At 41.1% G+C, this 20,565-nt stretch overlaps 1 protein-coding gene across 2 annotated transcripts in view; it reads left to right on the top strand.

Annotated features, from left to right (window-relative positions):
* The window catches only part of TMEM108 (transmembrane protein 108), a 246,556-nt gene that overhangs the window by 123,099 nt on the left and 102,892 nt on the right, over nt 1-20,565 (top strand). Inside the window, exon 3 of one of the 2 annotated variants that reach the window (XM_067470209.1) lies at nt 14-95. In XM_067470209.1, the coding sequence (XP_067326310.1) occupies nt 56-95 (40 nt within the window). In that variant the 5' untranslated portion in view covers nt 14-55. Of the gene's footprint in view, nt 1-9; nt 96-20,565 lie in introns of both variants that reach the window. The other variant, XM_060781804.2, reaches the window with a different exon arrangement.

Below are 20,565 nucleotides of genomic sequence, written 5' to 3'. Positions count from 1 at the left end.
ATCTCCTAGACAGAATCATGAATAAACTGCAAGACAATCAGCAGCAGATGATACCATGAAGAGAAGCTTACAAGTCCTCTATTGCCAACTGCTTAGTAAGTAGACACATAAAAACACTTTGACTCTTTTGCCTACACCATGATAGAAGAAGTATGCATCTGTTGGGCTTTATCTCTACTGTTGTCACCTGAGAAAACATGCTACTCTTGGTTGATAGACTACAACCCTGATAAAAGGTTATGAAATCGACACACAGCAAAACTAAGATTTAAGTTATGATTTTCTGCAAAGTATGAGATGTAAATAAAACTGTAGCTCTGATGTTTCTATCCCAGATACAAAATAAATTTTAAATGATGAATAATATTCCTTTTGCATTATTTTCCTACTCATATTTGTTTCTAGGAGTTCCACATAGTATTGTTCTCCCCACCCCATCCCCAGCATATCTCTTAGGGCTAAAGGTTAAAGGTTATTTTGGGACAAATTGCAAGTGATAGCAAATGTGTTGCCTGATTGATGGTGGGAGTGAAGCCATGATAGGCACCATTTCCATAGACAGTCTATCTTTTTCCCAGGGGTCCCTGCAGACCAGGAACCCAGCTCTGGGTCTCCATTAAGAACCAGTCTACTTGGTACTTATTGGCTAGTGGCTTCCCCCACCTTTGCAGAAATGACCCAGATCTCAGGTCTTCACTCCGCTCAGCAGGTTGAGAGCAAGTTCTTTCAGAATGTCCCACTCTCTCATCTTTGGAGATGAGTTGTTTTGCTATTTGTCACAACTGTGGAGGTGACTGGCATTGCTCATACATCCAGGATTGGGTAAACAGAACCAAATAAAATTGTGGCCTATTTCTTTCCATTTATTGAAATTTGTCTGGTATGTGGTTTACCATGCGAAACGGACCTTGTTCCTGCATACACAAATAACTGGATTGCTGCTATTTTATTGGATGCTCATGGTCTGACCCTCACATAAAGGAATATTCTAGTTATGTTGTTGTGTTCATAGCATCATAAGATATAACTGCCTCTGAAAACTGTACCTTCACATGTAATTCATCATCCGCCCTCTGCCCCTCTACTTTATAGCTAATAGTGAATGTATTTTTGTGCAGGTGTTCAACTTTTCTCCATTCCTTGGTAGCCAGTGGTATAATGAAATTTGTTATGCTGGATACAGATAAGTTCTGCTGGGCATTTTGATGCAAGAGAGAGAACTAGATGTTCAGTTCCTCTTTGCATTTGTGACAGAATACATATAGCAGCATATCTACATTTAATATGGCTCCTTTTATTCAATTTTGAGTCCTAAGTTCTCAGATAGAATCTGCATGCTTGAATAATTGTAATTATACATTGTAGCATTTTATTTTCCCAAGGTTTATAGATTTTGACATCCCAAAAAGCACCTAAAATCAGTCCAAACAGGACAGTCTTTTTAAAGTGCAAGGAAAACAAAAGGGGAACGGAACAGGAAACTAGAAAACTTGGACACTAGATTTTAATGTTATAAGGTTTTTTTAAATGATTGGCTCTGATGCAGCTGTAAACCATGATAAATCTTGAAATGTTGATTTCTTATCATGAAACTACAAATTGAGGATAAACATGAACTAATAGTCATATTGGAAAGCAGATTGTGTGTTAATCTATGAAGTTCATTTCTAGCCTATTTATGTAATTAGAATAAATTAAGTTTTAAAATCACATTAATAACACTGTTTCTGTACACTCACTGCCATGTAATAATTTAATGGAGTTTGAGCTAATGAAATTGATACTATACCATATGTCCTGAATCCCAGTGTTTGATATTGACTCAAGCTTTGGTGAAACTCCTGGTAATTCAGTCCTGCAGATCTTGGAAACTCATTCTGTGTGATGTGATTGCTCCTGTAAACATCCCTGGATCTAGAGAGAAAAAGAAAATAAAGGTTTGAAAGTGTTAAATAAAAGAGATGAAGAATCTAAAGATTATTGTAAAAAGAGAGAAATAAAACTGGAAGAACAGCTTGCTACTGGACTACTGGACTGTACTCCCACCGCTCCTACAATTTGAAGCCAGAGCATGTAAACAGCTCCTCAGAATCTAAGGCCAGTCTGAAGCAGAAATGCTGGTTTCATATTTTGTGACTCATACAGATGAATTTTGGGTGCATGCAGGTACAACATACACCATTGCAAGGAATAGAGTAAAGGTTTGCAATTTCCAGCCTTGTAGCCAAATATAACCCTGGACCTCACTTGAAAAACACTCAGCCTAACTGTGAAGGAGATCAATTTAGACCTCAGGCAGGAGAGTTCTGTTGCTCTCCCAATAATTTGTTTGGAGGACTAAGAAAAAGAGAGAAATGTGTTGTTAAGACAGAGAGATAATGGAGATATCACATCCACATTTGCCTCTGGCTCTGTCTACCCTCTTTTAGCTTCAACTCCCCTTACAAAGTAATCCAGGGTGCACAAAAATGGTCCCTCGTTCCTGAAAAAGATGCACTTCTATTCATGTACTACTTTGGTTTTTCAAGCTCTTGAGCCCACAGTTCACTTGCCTGGATGGACTGAATGAGGATATGGGTGGATATATATGCAGCCAGGCAGGCAGAAGTTACAGAACTGTATGTATATTGAGCACTGTAAGATTATGCTGTTTTGCTGCTTTGAAATAAACAGTAGCGTGACTTCTAAAACTGTTTTTTGGTGATATTTCTATAAATGCTTGGTTGTGCATGACTCCCACTGAGTTTAGTGAGTCTTACTTCTGAAACTGTGTGCTTACAATACCACTGTATAATGTGTTTTCATATTGTTCCAGATAAAGACGTAGGGATTCCACCCCCTCCCCAAATGAAGCCCAAATACCTTATATTTACTTTAAGAGGGGTGGTCGTGGTTAAGAAACCAGAAATTGAATTGGGCTCCTTGATTGGTATCTTGAAAACACTAAAGTTCCTCTGTTGATAAGTGCCAATTAAAGTGAACTTGTCTCTGCAGTTTATTGGTGAAGGCTTTCATGGCTGGAATCACTGGGTTGTTGTAAGTTTTTTGGGCTGTATGGCCATGTTCCAGAAACATGTTCTGGAACCGTTCCAGACTGCTAGGTTCCAGACTGCTAGGCCATTAAATGCTAGTCAAGATTGCCAACTGCAACATTTACACTTGCCTCAAACTGGCAAGAGTTCTTTCTCCCACTCTGGACATTCCACAGATATATAAACCCCACTTGCCTAGTTTCCAACACACCTCACAACCTGCCATAGATGCAGGCAAAATGTCAGGAGAGAATGCTTCTGGAACATGGCCATACAGCCCAAAAAACTTAAAACATCTCTGCAGTTTGCTTGCATTATAGTCCTCCTTTGTGGAGAGAAGGGTGGGTAGAAATGTATGAAATAAATAAATAAATAAATAAATGCAGTGGACTTTGGGAGGACGGTTTTAAAAAAGCCCATCATAATGTGGTGGTTTAAGCCCTGTGGCATGAACCACAATCACCCAGTATAGATGTTTATAGTATTTCCTTTCTCTGTGGGTGTCTACTGGAACTAAATGTATAATAGTGAAAAGTTCAGAAAAAGCCCTATGAAGTGGCTGCGAAATTAAGCATTTTGTAAAAGGTCTCTGTGTGTAAAAGGTCAGTGTGTTTTTGGAGTTAGGTAGAAAGAGGATTGTATTGTTGCTCAATGTGCAGTAAAGCCAGATTAACACTATAATCTGATGCATGTCTATTAAGAAGTAAATCCCTATGTGTTAATTAGACTTATTCCCTGATATAGGTTTGAAGCCCAAGTTCATCAACAGCCCAAGTTCATCAGACTTATATCCCAACAAAATCAGCAGGACAGGTTAGCCATTACTTTGAATGGGAACATATGATTCTTGTGAAAGTTACAATATGGGCCTCGTGTCTTTTCACTGTAACAATGACCACATTGATTCAAATATTCTTAGAGATATAATGAATAAAGATGTGCACCCATCTGAGCACTAGATTTATTAACATTATGAACATGTGCATTACACAGGACCTTTTGAAATGAAAAGAGTTGATTACCTTAATATCATACTTTTTGGACAACAGCAAGCATACATTATCTTAATGATATCTGAAGGTGGCATTCTGCCATCAATAATATATGCACTAGTCACACTGACGTCAGCAGAATTTATGAATCTGTTACTGTGCACAAAATTGAATAGAACATCTTCAGAGAAAAATGAAAAGTCAGCTGGATTTCTGGTATTATAACAATATCTTAACACTAATAAGGAGAATATATTCATGCTGTAGTCATCCACACAAACAGTTTTGATGTTGCGGCCGGGGGAGGGGGGGGGGCAGTCCCAATAATATTTTCCAGACAGAAGGGATATCCTGTCTTATACAAGTTGTGTTTCACCCAGTCATATAACTAACAATATACAATACAATGTTGCCCCAATACAATTAATATTTTCCACGTTGAACACAGCACCTCCAAGAGCAGATACACATTAAAATTAAGAGCATGGAATAAATCATTATGTATTGCCTCCAGTTATTATTTTCATAAGCATTGTATTTTTCTATCAACCAGAGAGCCATATGGGCAGCCATATATATATATATATATATATCAACCATTACCATACACATCCATTTCAAGTGTACCTAAGTTTTCGCCTAGTCTCTGCATTGTATCACAAACTATAAACAGAAGGAATTACACCACATGCACTAACAAGGCTCTGCTGGAAAAATATTTAAAATTGAGGTGCTTGTGTGTGTGCACTAAGGATCTAAGGATCCACTTATTTCATCCTAATACAGAAATGCAAATGTTGTCTCTCCATTGAGTGAGAATAGGAGAGTTTGAGGGTGTTTTTAGGACTTCTGCAAGAAAAAAATTTGCAAAAATTTTTATTTTGTGAAAAAAAGTTTGTGCAAACAATTTTTTTAATGAAAAGTCCTTAGATGTGAACTATCTCACAGCTTGCACACACCCTGCACATTGCCCATGTGTAATTGGCACAGGCAAGAAAACACATTCAAATTATATCACTGATCACTTCTTTTAAAAAAAAAAACTGATTATAATGGCCACAACTGTATATTGCACACTATTCCAAATCAGAAATTCTTTTCACAAATGTTAGCACAATTCTTTCAGCCTGGGTAAAGTATGCACATGTATAGGCTATTCATTAGGATCACGATTATAGATTTGCAGGCCATGTTTGAAAGTCCTGGTAGTGAATTTCAGATTAAAAGCCAATCGGCTCTTACATGATGGCAATGGCTTGCTCCGTCAGCAGCCAGGCAAATCCCCTGCATTTACCCACAGTGTCTCTGCGTACTTTGATAGTTATCTTGAAGGCGTCTTCACTTTTATGCTCATTCTGACACATTTATAAAGAGCCAAAGCAAAGCTCTTTCAAGTTTAATGAGAAACAGTAGCTTTCTATAATTCATATTCTCCACACACTCGCATTCGCCATGGCAGATACGGCTTCCTTATGCATGGGACTAAAGTAGCACGATAAATTTATCTTCTGCTAGACATATAAGTGCAAATTCATTGTCCCAATTTGAGATTTGCATAAGTAGTAGCCCAAGGGCATTTTTATAAGCTGAAACTAAAAGTTTGTTTGTACCCCTCTCTCTCACTGCAGCATGGGTGAATGTAATCAAGTCAAAATAGGAAAGGGTTGACGTCTCTCTCTGTGTGTGTTTTTAATTGAATGCACATTCAGTCCCATGTGGAAATGGGAGAATGCATCTAAGCTCTGATGACGTCTACAGCACATTGGTTTTCTCACATATAAATCACTAGGCATCAGGCCCGTAGCCAGGATTTCGTTTCGGGGGGGGGGGGGGCTGAATTTTTTTCAGGGGGGTTTGGGGGGGCTGAGTTTCGGGGGGGGCTGAGTCTGAGTGAAAGAGGGTCTAGCCTAGCAAACCTTTTGTATCATTACCCCAATACCCCCATGCATATGGGATATATTGAGTATGGTTATCAGATCATGATATGAATAAACATAACAGTTTAAATAATGCACCAGTAAGGCCTTTTCGTGAACCACCATGAGAATTTGGGGGGGGGGGGGGGGCTCAGCCCCCCCCCCCCGGCTACATGCCTGCTAGGCATAGAAATAATCCTGCAATAAGAAAGTGTATTTCAACATATCAACAGTCTATTGAAAAGAAATTCAGCATCCACAAGATTTTTTCATTTTTTCGTAAGAGCAAAAAAATCAATGCAAAAATGAATAAAACTGTTTTGGTACAAAACTTAGTGTCTTTGCATAACTGATTTTTTTCAAAAAGCCATGAATTACAAAATCAAATAATTGAAAAATGCAGGACAACTTCTAAAAGGAGGAAAATCATTAAGGAGGAAAAAATCGAAACCTTTCATTTTAATATTTTTAATATTTTAATATTTTAATATTTTATTATTTTAAACACGCCAACATTTTACCACATCAAGCCAAAAACCAAACACGTCAACATTTTACCACATCAAGTCTCTGCTGTATAAGCAGAATTATGGAAATAAGAGTTGTTTCTCATGTAATGACAATTAGGTTGTTCCACTCTGCTGTCAGAATATGGAAACATTCAGGCCCAAGGCTTCAGGTGCTGCTGCTTGAAACACAGAGCACGGTCCCTCCATTTCCCATACAGAAGCTAATTGGCTCATTGACATTACTAGGATCGGTGTCACCCATTGCTGTAATTCTCGGTATAGCCCTCTTGAACCTCTTCCCATACCAGATAAGACCATGTATTCAGGATCCTTGCCCTTCCTGGATGATCAAACAGGTCAGAGGGGGACTGACAGAGTGGGTGAAGGTGGTGAACAATAACTTCTTGGAAGAAGGCAAAATTCCAACTTGCCTAAAGGAGTCAGTTATAAGACCTATATTTTTTTTAAAAAAAAAACCATTCCTGAACCCCTCCACAATGGACAACTATCAGCCAGTGTTTCTGGAGGGCCATACCCAAAAGGTGGTGCTGGGGGACTCCTGTTTGAACCCCTGGCCATTGTCCTGTGGGGTTCCTTAGGATTCTGTTTTGCCCCCCATGCTGTTTAACATATACATAAATTAGCTGGGAGAGGTCATCCAGAGTTTTGAAGTGTGGTGCCATCTTTATACAGATCACACCCAACTTTATGACTCCTTCCCACCTAATGTCAAGGAAGCTGTCCTGACCCTCAACCAGTGTCTGTCATTAATAATGGACTGGATGAGGGCAAACAAATTGAAACTTAATCCAGTCAAGATAGAGGTGCTCCTGGTCAATCAGAAGCAGATCAGGGAATAGGGATCTAGCCTGTGTTAGATAGATCTCCCTGAAGACACAGGTCTGCAGTTTGGGGGTTGTCCTGGACTCAACATTGAACCTGGAGGACTTGGCTTCTGCAGTGGCCAGGAGTGCTTTTGCATAATTAAAACTTGTACACCAACTGTGCCTGTTCCCTGAAAAACCAGATCTGACCATGGTAATACATGCCTCAGTTCAGTGGTTCTCAACCTATGGGTTCCCAGATGTTTTGGCCTTCAACTCCCAGGAATCCTAACAGCTGGTAAACTGGCTGGGATTTCTGGGAGTTGTAGGCCAAAACACCTGGGGATCCACAGGTTCTCACCACTGCCTTAGTTACATCCCGTCTCTATTACTGTAACATGCTCTATTATTTATTTATTTATTTATTGCACTTATTGACCGCCCCTCTCAGCCCGGAGGCGACTCGGGGCGGTGAACAACAACAAAGAAGACAGTGTACAGCGGTCTAGACATACAAAACAGACAAATACAACACAACATATACTTAAACTAAAAATCCGCTTCGTCAAGTCCTGGGGTCATAGCCAAAAATCGCAGTCCTAATTCATTCCAGTGTCAATTAACTATACTTAGTTGAAGGCCTGCTCAAAGAGCCATGTTTTTAGGCCCCTACGGAAGGCCATCAAGGAGGGCGCCTGTCTAACTTCAACCGGGAGAGTGTTCCACAGCCGGGGGGCCACCACCGAGAAGGCCCGCTCCCTCGTCCCCGCCAAACGTGCCTGTGAGGCGGGCGGGACCGAGAGAAGGGCCTCCCCGGATGATCTCAAGGCCCTCGTGGGCTCGTAGGCCGAGATGCGGTCTGCAAGGTATTTTGGGCCGGAACCGTTTAGGGCTTTGTAGGAAAGCACCAGCACCTTAAATTGGGCCCGGTAGCAGATCGGCAGCCAGTGGAGTTGGGACAGCAGAGGCGTTGTATGCTCTCTGCGTCCAGCTCCCGTTAACAACATGGCTGCCGCGCGCTGGACTAGCTGAAGCTTCCGGGCCGTCTTCAAGGGCAGCCCCACGTAGAGAGCGTTGCAGTAGTCAAGGCGGGATGTGACCAAAGCGTGTACCACCGTGGCCAAGTCAGACTTCCCAAGATACGGGCGCAGCTGGCGCAGGAGCCTGAGCTGTGCAAATGCTCCCCTGGTCACCGCTGAAACCTGGGGCTCCAGGCTCAGCGATGAGTCCAGGGTCACACCCAAGCTGCGAACCTGCGCCTTCAAGGGGAGTGCGACCCCGTCCAGCACAGGCTGTAACCCTATACCCTGTTCGGCCTTGCGACTGACCAGGAGTACCTCTGTCTTGTCTGGATTTAATTTCAGTTTGTTCGCCCTCATCCAGACCATTACAGCGGCCAGGCACCGGTTCAGGACTTCGACGGCCTCCTTAGTAGCAGGTGGGAAGGAGTGACAGAGTTGGACGTCATCTGCGTACAGGTGACACCGCACCCCGAAACTCCGGATGATCTCACCCAGCGGCTTCATGTAGATGTTAAACAACAAGGGGGACAAGATGGAGCCCTGAGGAACGCCACAGGTCAACGGCTGCGGCGTTGAACAGGAGTCCCCCAATAACACCTTCTGAGTACGACCCTCCAGGAATGACCGGAGCCACTGCAGAGCAGTGCCCCCAAGGCCCATCCCTGCAAGGCGCCCCAGAAGAATACCGTGGTCGACGGTATCGAAGGCCGCTGAGAGGTCCAGGAGCACCAACAGGGACACACTCCCCCTGTCTAGCTCCCGGCGCAGATCATCCACTAAGGCGACCAAGACCGTCTCGGTACCATGTCCCGGTCTGAAACCAGACTGTGCCGGATCCAGATAATCCGTGTCTCCCAAGAATACCTGGAGTTGTGAGGCCACCACGCTTTCCATGACTTTGCCCAAAAAGGGAAGATTGGAAACAGGCCGAAAGTTGTCCAATTTAGTGGGGTCAAGTGATGGTTTCTTCAACAGCGGCTTTATAATAGCCTGTTTTAGGCTCGCTGGAATCTTGCCCTCCCGAAGGGAGGCATTAACCACCACCGTTACCCACTCGGCCAATCCCCCTCTGGCCTCCTTAAGAAGCCAGGATGGGCAGGGGTCTAGGATGGACGTGGTGGGCCTCATTCCTCCAAGTATCTTGTCCACATCCTCGGGTTTCACAAACTGAAAAGAATCCAACAAAAACTGACAAGCAGGTGCTTGTGTCACATCCACAGAGACTGCATCTAATGTGGCGTCCAGCTCAGAGCGGATCAAAGCGACTTTGTCTGCAAAGAACCGAGCAAATGCTTCACAGCGCGCTGCCGAGTTGTCAGGGCTCCCACCCGTGGGAGGAGTTAAAAGACCTCTGACAACCCGGAACAGCTCCGCCGGACGGTTTTTTGCAGACGCAATAGTGGCCGCAAAGAAAGTTTTCTTTGCGGCCTTTATTGCCGCGGCATATGCCCTCAAAAAGGACACAAACCGTGTTCGGTTTGACTCGTTTGGGTCCGATCGCCACACGCTCTCTAGAACCCTCTTCCTTCGCTTCATCGCTGCCAGCTCCTCAGTGAACCAAGGAGCTGGTTTAGCTCGGTTACTTGAGAGGGGACGTTCCGGAGCGATCTTGTCAATAGCCCTGGTCATCTCCCCATTCCAGAGAGCGACCAAGGCCTCGACATTATCACCTACCGCGGTGGCGGGAAACTCCCCAAGAGCCGTCAGGAATCCGTCCGGATCCATAAGCCTCCTGGGGCGGACCATCTTAATGGGTCCTCCACCCTTGCGGAGGGTAGGGGGCGCAGTAAGCCTAAATCTAATCAGGAAGTGGTCGGTCCATGGCAACGGAGAGATGGACAACTCCTCCACACCGCCACCCTGCTCCCATCCCTGACAGAAAACCAAGTCCAATGTGTGTCCAGCGCAGTGGGTGGGGCCAGTTATTTGTTGGGACAGCCCCATGGTTGCCATGGCAGACATGAAGTCCTGAGCCGCACCTGTGAGGGTTGCCTCGGCATGGATGTTGAAGTCCCCCAGCACAAGGAGCCGTTGGGACTCCACCGCCAGGCTCGAGACCACCCCCGCTAGCTCAGGAAGGGAGACTGTAGTGCAGCGAGGTGGACGGTACACTAGCAGAATCCCTATTCTGTCCCGATCACCCACCCTCAGGTGGACGCATTCGAAATTTGTGGTCTGCGGGATGGGGCTCCTGGTTAGATGGATGGAATCTCTATAGACTACTGCGACCCCGCCTCCCCGTCCTCCGGCTCTAGATTGGTGTTGCACGGAGAAACCTGGAGGACAAAGCTGGGAGAGATTTACGCCCCCCGCTTCATCCAGCCAGGTCTCCGTGATGCACGGCAGGTCTGCCCGCTCCTCCAGGATTAAGTCCTGAATCCAAGTTGTTTTTCCGTTGACAGACCTGGCGTTCAACAACACCACCTTCAAGCCAGAGGGCCCGCTCTACATGAGGCTACCTTCAAAAAGTGTTCAGAAACTTCAGCCAGTCCAAAGAGCTGAAGCCCGGTTGCTAACTGGGGCTGGCTACAGGGAACAGACAATACCCTGTTACAGCAGTTCCACTGGCTGCCAGTTTGTTTTTGTTTTTTTTTCTCATTGCTATTCCTTCCCCACTAAAAACAGGTCCAAAATTTTAAATTTATTGTTGATGTAGTAAAGTACTGCTGGACATCATCTGTACATTCAGAATGGATAAATCTTATCATTTTCACTTCATTCCACATTCAGTTTTTTCTACTTCAGTCTCTCAGATCCATAGAAAATGTATCTTATATATAAAAAAGAAACAGAACAAAATTCTGCTCAATCCTGAATTTGTTATCAATTCACTCTTGTAACCTGTTTCACAGGATATGAAAAATGTAGTTTCTGAATACATCTGGCTTTAAGCATGTTCTGCAATTACAGGCAAAGCTTTGTAACAATCTGCTGTGACAGTTCTTAACAGAAAGTTCAATAGACTTGAATCTCACTACTGCTTTCAGCCTGGAGGACTCCCGTGTTGCTAACAAGGTTCTGCTGCATTTCTCAGCCTGGAAGAATATAAGACTAAGCAGCATGATATCCAGAGTCATTTGGAGCTATGAATCATTGCAAAAGTGCTTAAGAGAAGCTGAAAATTCACACACTCCCCAAAGACTTCATGTCACATCTTATTTGCACTTTCGGGAAGATCTCACAGAATATTAGAAGCGGTAGGCCTCCAATAATCTGTATGAAACAGATAGTTTGGGGAAAAGTTGCAAACCTCTTTGAAAACCTCTCTTTTCAGAAACCTTAATCTTCCTGAAGTCAATTTTTGAAGTTCTCTTTGTGGTTTCCAGTTCCTATTCTTAGTATGTTTGAAAATATAGGGAATTCATATTGTAAAGCTAGGTTTCCTACAGGAAGCAAAACACCAACTTTGCAATATATTCTTTGGTTCTAGAAGGAACAGTTTTCAAACATGTTTCTTAACCACAATGACAAAAATTAAAGCTTCTGATTCACAGATGACCAAGAAACCTTGTTATTGAAAGAGATACCAGGACTATGGATTTTCTTTTCCTTATGCACTTCATCCAGTTATTGGAGTGTTGGCAGTCCAGATACATTTTATGCCCCAGAATCTTCACACTGTTAGTAGAGAGTACACTTTTGAAATGTGGATATTTCAAATCTGCGTAAGTCTTTTCTTAACATGAGAATATCAAGCAAAGTATATAATTTTCAAAACATACATTCGTTTGGAAATCCACCCGTTGTGTGCCTTGCAGTCTGTTTTGGAGAAGAAAATTATATACAGTACTATACATTTAAAAATTGAATCATCTAAAAATATAGCATATAGTATATAAGAAAGATGAATACAAAAAGCATATATTCTAAAATGTTTACAAAAATGCAAAAATAAAAATGCAAAAATAATTTGCATGAGTATTCTCATGGAGAGAGAGAAAAAGCCAGAAGTCTCATGACTCGAGATACAAATCAAGGATGGGTATGAATTCAGGTGGAATTTGAAGAAATGCAACAAAATATAAGCCTGAACATTTTTCACACCCATAGTTGGGGTAAAGTAATGTTTTGGCTTCTGAAATTGTTGAGAGATCATCAGAGCATTTAGACCTGTCAAAAAGCTTCACAAGTTTAAAGTTACAGGGTGGAGAATTTCCTGGACTGAAGAATTTGTTTTATCTGTCATTCTTGTAAGTATTTTAGAACTATATCCCCTCTCTCCAAAGGTACAGCAAATCTCAGCATCAACAGATGTATTATTAATCTGTCTTCAGAAAGCAATATGTTTTTGCACAGCTTGAACATTTCTCTTGTTCATGGATTTGAACACTCCAATCATAGTTCTAAAAATGGCTGTAAATCAGTAGATCTCTTTTTCTGTAATGAAACTTTAATAAATCTGGGTGAAGGGAAGAGTTGTAAAATGGCTTTAAAGCCGGTGAAGTTTCATAACAGCAGTCAATCAGCTTTCTCCACAGAGGATGCTTGGTGATGTGAGCTGGCAAACTCGGAGAATTATATTTCCCTTGAAATGAGTGAAGTGATTAATTTTTTGCACTGACACAAAAGTTTCATGGTAAAGTCTTAACCATGAGAGACATATTTTGAAAGGAAAATTGGTGGAGGTTGGTATCTTTTCTTTTGGGTTAGTGGGTCTTTAGCTTATCAGCCTCCTTTTGAAATATGTAGGACAACAACACATCTTCTTGGAAGGCCAACCTTCTCTGTGTACATTTATGAGGTAATCTGAGCACATTTATTTGACAGCAAGGCCACGATAACAGTCCCATCAGTGAGGCACCTAAGTTGGGAACTTAGTTCCTACTAGTTCCTTGTATAAGAAGACCCAACCAAGCACTGTTTCTATGTTAATTATTCCGTGCATTTGGTTGTGTATCATGAATAGTTATGGATTATTCCTAAAGAAATGGATGCATAATCACATTTGATTAACCTAATGTGTAACTTATACTTGGGAAAAGAGACCACTGTTGGGAGAAAATATGGTGACTCAGAATGGTTTCTAGTTGGAAAGGGAGTCAGGCAAGGCTGCAATTTATCACAATGGTTTTTTTTTAACTTGAATGCAAAACATATATATAAAGCTTTATTAGGCTCAGAGATGTGAAAATTGGAGGAAGGAATATCAACTATTTAAGAGATGCAATAACACCTTACTACTAGTAGAAAATAACAAAGGTTTGAAATGAAGTTGGGATTGCCCATGCCATTGTATGTCTGGTAGTTAATATACCATATCATATATAATGCAAGCTGGAAACGGAAGAATACTCATTTAACATATGGTGCTGGAAGAGAGTTCTGCAGATATCATGGGCTGGGCAAAAAGACAAATAAATGGAAACAAATAAGACCTGAGTGATCCCTAGAAGCCAAGATGACTAAGCTGAGAATGTCGTATTTTGGAATGTTGTATTTTGGACATAGCATGAGAAGACTTGACTCACTAGAAAAGACAATAATGCTTGGTAAGATGGAAGTTTGTAGGGAAAGAGGAAGGCCATATTGCAAAGAGATAGACTTATTCAAGGAAGGCTAAGTCTTGAGCAGGGGTCCCCAAACTAAGGCCTGTGGGCCAGATGCAGCCCTTCAAGGTCATTTACCTGGCCACTGCCCTAAACTTTAGACTTAGGGTTGACCTAACTCCAAAATGACTTGAAGGCATACAGCAGTACAAGGCACCTAATTAACTTAACTATCTCGTCAGCTAAAAGCAGGCCCACAGTTCCCATTGAAATACTGCTAAGTTTATGATGGTTCAAATTGTTCTTAATTTTAAATATTGTAGTGTCCTTTCATATTTTTTGGCACTACAAATAAGATATGTGCAGCATGCATAGGAATGTTTTCATTTTTTTTTCAAACTATAGTCTAGCTCCCCAGCAGTCTGAGGGACCGTAAACAGTCCCTCTGCTTAAAAAGTCTGAGCACCCCTGAGTGTTCAAGACATGAGAGGGACTGTTAATGGTGGTATTATTGTACCTGGAAACGTTTACCTTGAAAGCCCTATCGTGAGACAGTTGAAAGTGAACAAGAGTGCCATAAGATGTGACTTAAAGGTTAGAAATCACTCAATGGGCTACTAGGAAGAGCAGAGGACAAGGACAAGTAGCTCTTTGGCTAATTATGTAACTGGACACAAGCCAAAAGGATGGTCAGCTGTTGACATGAACAGAAGGGAAAAGGAAAGTGAAGCTACACAAGCCATATTAAAGATGGTGGAATGTGGGGAGCATGAATTTTGGGGAAGCTGTCACTCATAAGTCTGTCAATCATAAGGTTGCAATAAGTCAAAGTTGACCTGATGATAATGAACAACATTTGTGCAGGAAAGCAGGAAAGTGGCCTAAGTTATGCAAACAGCCTTCTAAAAGAGCAATATAACATAATAGTTACGGAATTGGAACTGGACTTGTCACATTCTAGTTCAAGCACTCACTTGACAACCTTGGGCTAGTTACTTTTTCTCAGTTGGACCCACCAGATCATTTCACTGTGAAGGTAAAATTGAGATGAGAAAAGCCATCTATATCCCTTGACTTAATTGGAAGGAAGGCAGACTATAAGCGTGACTAACTAATGATTGCTGCTTAAATCAGTACCATTTAATTAGCCTTCTTGAATCAAGCAGACTATTCCTCTATATTTAGCTGTATTCCTAACCAACTCTCTTTACTAAAGACTTGTTCCCTGTTGGCAGATGTTGAATGCAGATGGGCTGCCTATAATCTCAGACCTGTCTCCATTTCCCTCTTGCGTGGAAAAAGCAATCACCACAATTAGTGGGTGAATATTTTTCGTCTTCATGTTCAGAGCTACAGATGTGAACTCTCCTTCCATATGGCAAAACAGAAGGAAACTTTTGCCTCGTGTTTTCAAAGGTCAAGTCTCCGTTCTCAAAAGATCCATTTTCATTAGAGTTTCTATCACCAGCATGTATTTTTGCATAAACCGTTGGCCAGCCATTAAAAAAACTGGGATTTTATTTAAGCAATTACTTAAAGAGTTCCTTAAAACCTAACCGCAATCAGCTCTTCAATAAACAATTTTCAAGAGTCTGGTAAAGCGTGTGGAAGAACTTGAAAAACATTTTGGTATGGACTGTCTTCTGAAATTGAGAAGTATTCAGCCATATGGCATAAATAACTAGGAAAAGATTATTCAGTTGGTCACATCTCTCCCATTAAGAAATGTAATCTTACACTTAATCCAAGTGACCAGAATCCACCAAACATTTTTGAACATACCTGTTATGTATGTCTGTCCTTTTCTTATGCGGCAATGTGTATATGTTATCTCTATAAATAGCTGAGATAATACAGCATTCATACCAACTGCATCCATTTATGGCTACTTTGCTTGTCTGCTTCCTCATGTCCCTTCCTTTCATTTACAGAAAATCTTAGCAATGATCGTCACCATAGCAACATGACAGGATAGTTCAAATGATGAAAGGGGCAGGAAATGAAAATGTAAAGAATTAGCCATAACCTGATTGAAGCTGCTTTTGCCAAAAAGTTATTTTGGCAAAAACATAATAGCATATGTGGACGAAGAGTAATTTACCATGGTTGTTAACTGATACTGTCATCAATTATCACCACATGTCTAACCAAAGATAAATAGAAATATTTGGGGGAAAGTGGAAGTGAATGTTAATGGCAAGACATTCTGGCTTCTGTCTTTAGTTGCTACCAATAAAGTAAGCTGTATCTAAGGTTATAGAGACAGCAAAGGATGGAATATTCCAAAACAGATTATGATAATATATTTTGTTATTGTGGGATGATGGATGCATTGGATGAGGCACTTGTGGCTCTGAAGAAGAAATTGGTAAGAGAAGGGAGGAAAAGTGACACAGATAGATGATATCACCCAAGATATCTCTGTCTGTAACCTTCTGTGAACCATCTTTACCCAGCTTTACCTTATATTTCCTATACTCCCTGAAGGATTGCAGTTACGTGGCAGAAGGGAGTGTGTGTTCAAGATAGTATGAAGGAAAGCCAGATATTTTACATAGGGGGAGATAAGGCAAGTCAGTAGAAGTTATGTAAATAAAATGGGGGGGGGGGGACTGAGAAAGGAAGAGGCAACTCAGGAAGACCTTTCAGAAGATGCCATCAAATATTGGCATCAGCAGTAGAATTGGGTGGCACAAGGAGAAGGGCCATAACAAGAAGCCAAAAGGGAAGGTTAGAGGTGTCAGAAGTGGAGGCATTGCCAGATGAAACCACTCCTTTCTTATAAAGCCACTCTCTCTGGCAAAGGGTCCAGAGTCTAGACACTGGTTGTTCTAATTTTCTAGGCAAAACCCCACATGTATGGTTTCAGAAGTATGTACATAGGTCAGTTGTTTTGTTCTACATATTGTGGAGAACATACTAGACTTCAAGAAATGAAACAAATTAGGTTGCATGACCTTCTTTGTTTAATATAGAAGATCCAGCTGAGCAGAGTTATCTTAAAGATACTCTGACTTCCTTAGGTACAATGGCTGGATTCATAAATGTGTGATTCCGGATTGCTCATAGGTTATTTCGGGTTAGCTCTTACTAGATATATACTGCTCGCTGTTGCTTTCATGGAGACAATTTTCTCTTAAAGATTTGGGTATTTCCTTGATGTCATAGTCAATGAAATGAAGACAGGACCTTCTGTGAAGCATGTCTTTCTTTAGTTCACTAGTTCTTTTATAATAGTTTCCTTTGTTGTTAACAAATGTGTCTGACTTTGAGAGCCAGACTGTATTAATATTACTGTTTATATGTTTGGGGTGACAGGATCTCCAGCCTAGTTGATATGGGCATCATTGGGATTATTGAAATGATCTGTGGCTGATGATGATTTTTATTGGCTAGGACAACATCAAGGAAAGAAACATGTAGTTGTCTATTATTGCTGGTAGGTGTAAAACTTAAACATAGAATAAATGCAATTCATAAAATCTTTAAATTTATTTCCTTACATTTCATCCAGCAGATAAAGATGTCATCAGTTTCCTATCACCATTTTCTGTAATTTATACATTTCTATATATAGCTATATATCAGAGCTTCACAAGCAATGCATTTCCCGTTACAAATTACTTTTTCTCAACAGTGAGGAAAGAACAAAGTTACATTCCAAAAAGAATGTAATTGGTGGGAGTGATATTACATTATTATGGTAATTTTGAAGCCTTATGTTAACTTTTTGGAGGTAATATAATGGGGTTGGGGAGAAGAGTAAACTCCCTTTATCTCAAAACAAATGGTGAAATGGTGAAGGATGTTGTGTCTAGAGAGGCTTCAGGTTTTAGTATTAGGTATCTCCTTGTAACTTCATAAAGCCTATGGAAATTAGTGTCACATGTTAATTCCCCTCCCTCCTCTGTACAGGCTGTCCTCGAGTTACAAACATCCAAGTTACAAATGACTCAAGAACAGAGATGAGGCAACAGGAAGTTGCATCACCTCTATTCCTAGGAAGGCAAATTCAGTTCTGACAGAGTTATCATGGAGAAAAGGTATCTCCACTGAAGTTTCACCACCAATTCTTGTTTCCACAACAAGCCATTTTTTTTTCAAAATCCAAATATCACAGGGATAGAAAGTGAGGTGAAATCTTCTGAACAGGGGCACAGACAGCAAAACTCAGGGTGTTCAATCTTCCTTACGTTATCCAGAGCTTAGACTGGAGTTACACTATAAAATGTACTTGTTCTATCTTACATACAAATTCAGAACAAACCTTCAGAACCAATTTTGTCCATAACTTGAGGGGCTGCCTGTAATTCAGTCTGAAATAAATTTAAGCAAGAAGAGTTCTGAAGCAAATGCTCCTAACTCCAATTCCATACGAAAACGATGTGTATACATTCTGCTCAAACAGCTACTACTCCTTCAAGGCTTGTCCGAAAGGCTGTGTTACTCTATTTGACAAATGTTGCTGTTTGTTCCTGCTACTCTCTCAATAATGCTTTGTTAGAAGCCCCTGTTGGTTGGTTTTGAGAAGCCATTATTTTGGTAATATTGGGGAATATCATATAACCTAATAAAAATCTTGAAAAGGTCACCCTGGCAGATCTGTTGCAGTTAAAGCACCAATGACAAATCAGTTGTTCAGGTTTAATATGTGTGATGCTCCCAGTAGCCCTTAACAGGCAAATGTTTTGGGGTTTTTTTGGTCAACTCTTATTCTTATCAGCATCAGCACACTGCCCTAAGGCTATTTGTAATTTATGTTCAAATTGTGACAGCTGTTGGCACTAGGGAAGTCCTCCAAATTGCTACTCTTTTAATTTGGAATTACTGTGTGTTCAATAACATTGCAAAGACAACTTGGGTGCTAAAAATAGATGTTGGCACATCATGGTTCGTTCTTGGATTATAGTTTATATCAAACCTAGTTCAGACTGTGGATAAGGGAAGATCTGGACGAAACTTGGCAAGAATATTAAATATGCCCAAATGTGAATACTGGTGGAGTTTGAGGAAAATAGTCTTTGATATTTGGGAGTTGTAGTTGCTGGGATTTATACTTCACCTACAATCAAAGAACATTCTGAACCCCACCAACAATAGAATTGGGCCAAACTTCCCACACAGAATCCCCATGACCAACAGAGAATCCTATGTTTTCTGATGGTCTTTGGCAACCCTTCTGACACTCCCTCACGACCCTCCCAGGGGTCTTGACCCCCACGTTGAGAAACCCTACAGTACTGGAAGAAAGGCATGTGAAGGAAAAATTGAGATATAAATTCGCATTTGAATAATGCAGCTGGACATTCTAAAATAGAAGGGTGGTGGTGCTATCCAGGCAGCAAAATGTCTTGGACTGGCATAGAAGGAACAAGTTATCTATATATAAGCATTTATAGAAAATAATGTATAAATGTTCTTGGCTTCATTTACTTTTAAAAATATGGAATTAAAGATCAACCACAGCAGGGCAAAGAAATGTGTTATTATAGGTGATGAGCTGAAACCCAGAGAGACCTAAATGTGACTAAAGGGATTAAACTACTCGGGATGCAGCGGTCCCTGTCATCTCTGCATAATCAAAAGAAGCCTATGAGACAGAAAAATGAGGCTTTGGAACAAGCTTTAGGGGTATGGGGCTATTTCAGGAGAGAGACTTTGCAGCTCAATGGATACAAAACTGTCTTATCTACTGAGCAATAGTGGGTATAAAAAGGGCTTACTATAAATAAATTTACTTAGACGATCTGTTTTTGTAGCCAAATTTGCTGAGATGTGTACACACAGACACCTACTTTCCATTTTGTATGTTGGTTTTGCTCAGTATTGCTTACACAGAAATATATGTCCGAATCCGAAATATACCTTCTGTGTTATATGCATCTATCTACCACCTAAACCAGAAACTGACTTTATTGATTGATTGATTGATTTATTCATTTATAGTATTTCTATTCCGCCCTTCTCACTCCAAAGGGGACTCAGGGGAGAACACAGAACACATATACGGCAAACATTCAATGCTGTATATACACTGACAAGACAAACAATTGTATATAGATAGGGGTATATATGGGCTTTTCCCATCTTTGGCATCTTGGAGGCTTGTGATTGGTTCCAGCCATAGGGGGAGGGGGTGTTGTCGTTCCACTTTCCCTGCCAAAGAGCTTTGTTCATAAACTTCCTCCTTGATCGAATCACCAGTATTTTTCTGACATTTCCTTATGAGTGCCTTAAATACCTCCACGCTTTAAGCGGTACCTATTTATCTACCCACATTTTACTTTTGAACTGATAGGTAGGTAGAAGCTGGGCTAAAGGCCAGGACCTCACCCCGACCCAGGCTTTGAACTGTCAACCTTTCAATTGGCAAGATTTCCTGCAGCTGGTGGTTAACCTGCTGTGCTAAAGCCCGGCCCAGGCAATATGTAGTCTTCTAGTAATTATCCCTGACCAGCTCCTAATTATGGGGAATGATAGGACATTTAGATATCGTTACATTACAGCTCCCATCATTAGACAGCAGTTTCTATCCTTCCTGGTCAAAGTGGAGCCCAGCAACATTTGGAGAAACACAGCTTTCTGAGTCCTGATATATGTAGTCGTTCTTGCTATCATCTCCTTGTCGGACATGCCAGAAAGCAATTGAGTTTGCAAGAAAAGGGCACGAAAGGTTTTGCCTACCGTAATTAATTTTTTTTCATTAAACTAGCCTTTTCCTACTGTGATGCAGAACTGGTTTGACTCCAAAATGTCAGATTTGCAGGTACATGAATGCTGACAA

The sequence above is a fragment of the Anolis sagrei genome, chromosome 6 (genome assembly GCF_037176765.1).
Source record: "Anolis sagrei isolate rAnoSag1 chromosome 6, rAnoSag1.mat, whole genome shotgun sequence".
Lineage (NCBI taxonomy): Eukaryota > Metazoa > Chordata > Lepidosauria > Squamata > Dactyloidae > Anolis > Anolis sagrei.
Note: the sequence above shows the minus strand (reverse complement) of the source record. Positions and strands in the feature narration are given on the sequence as shown.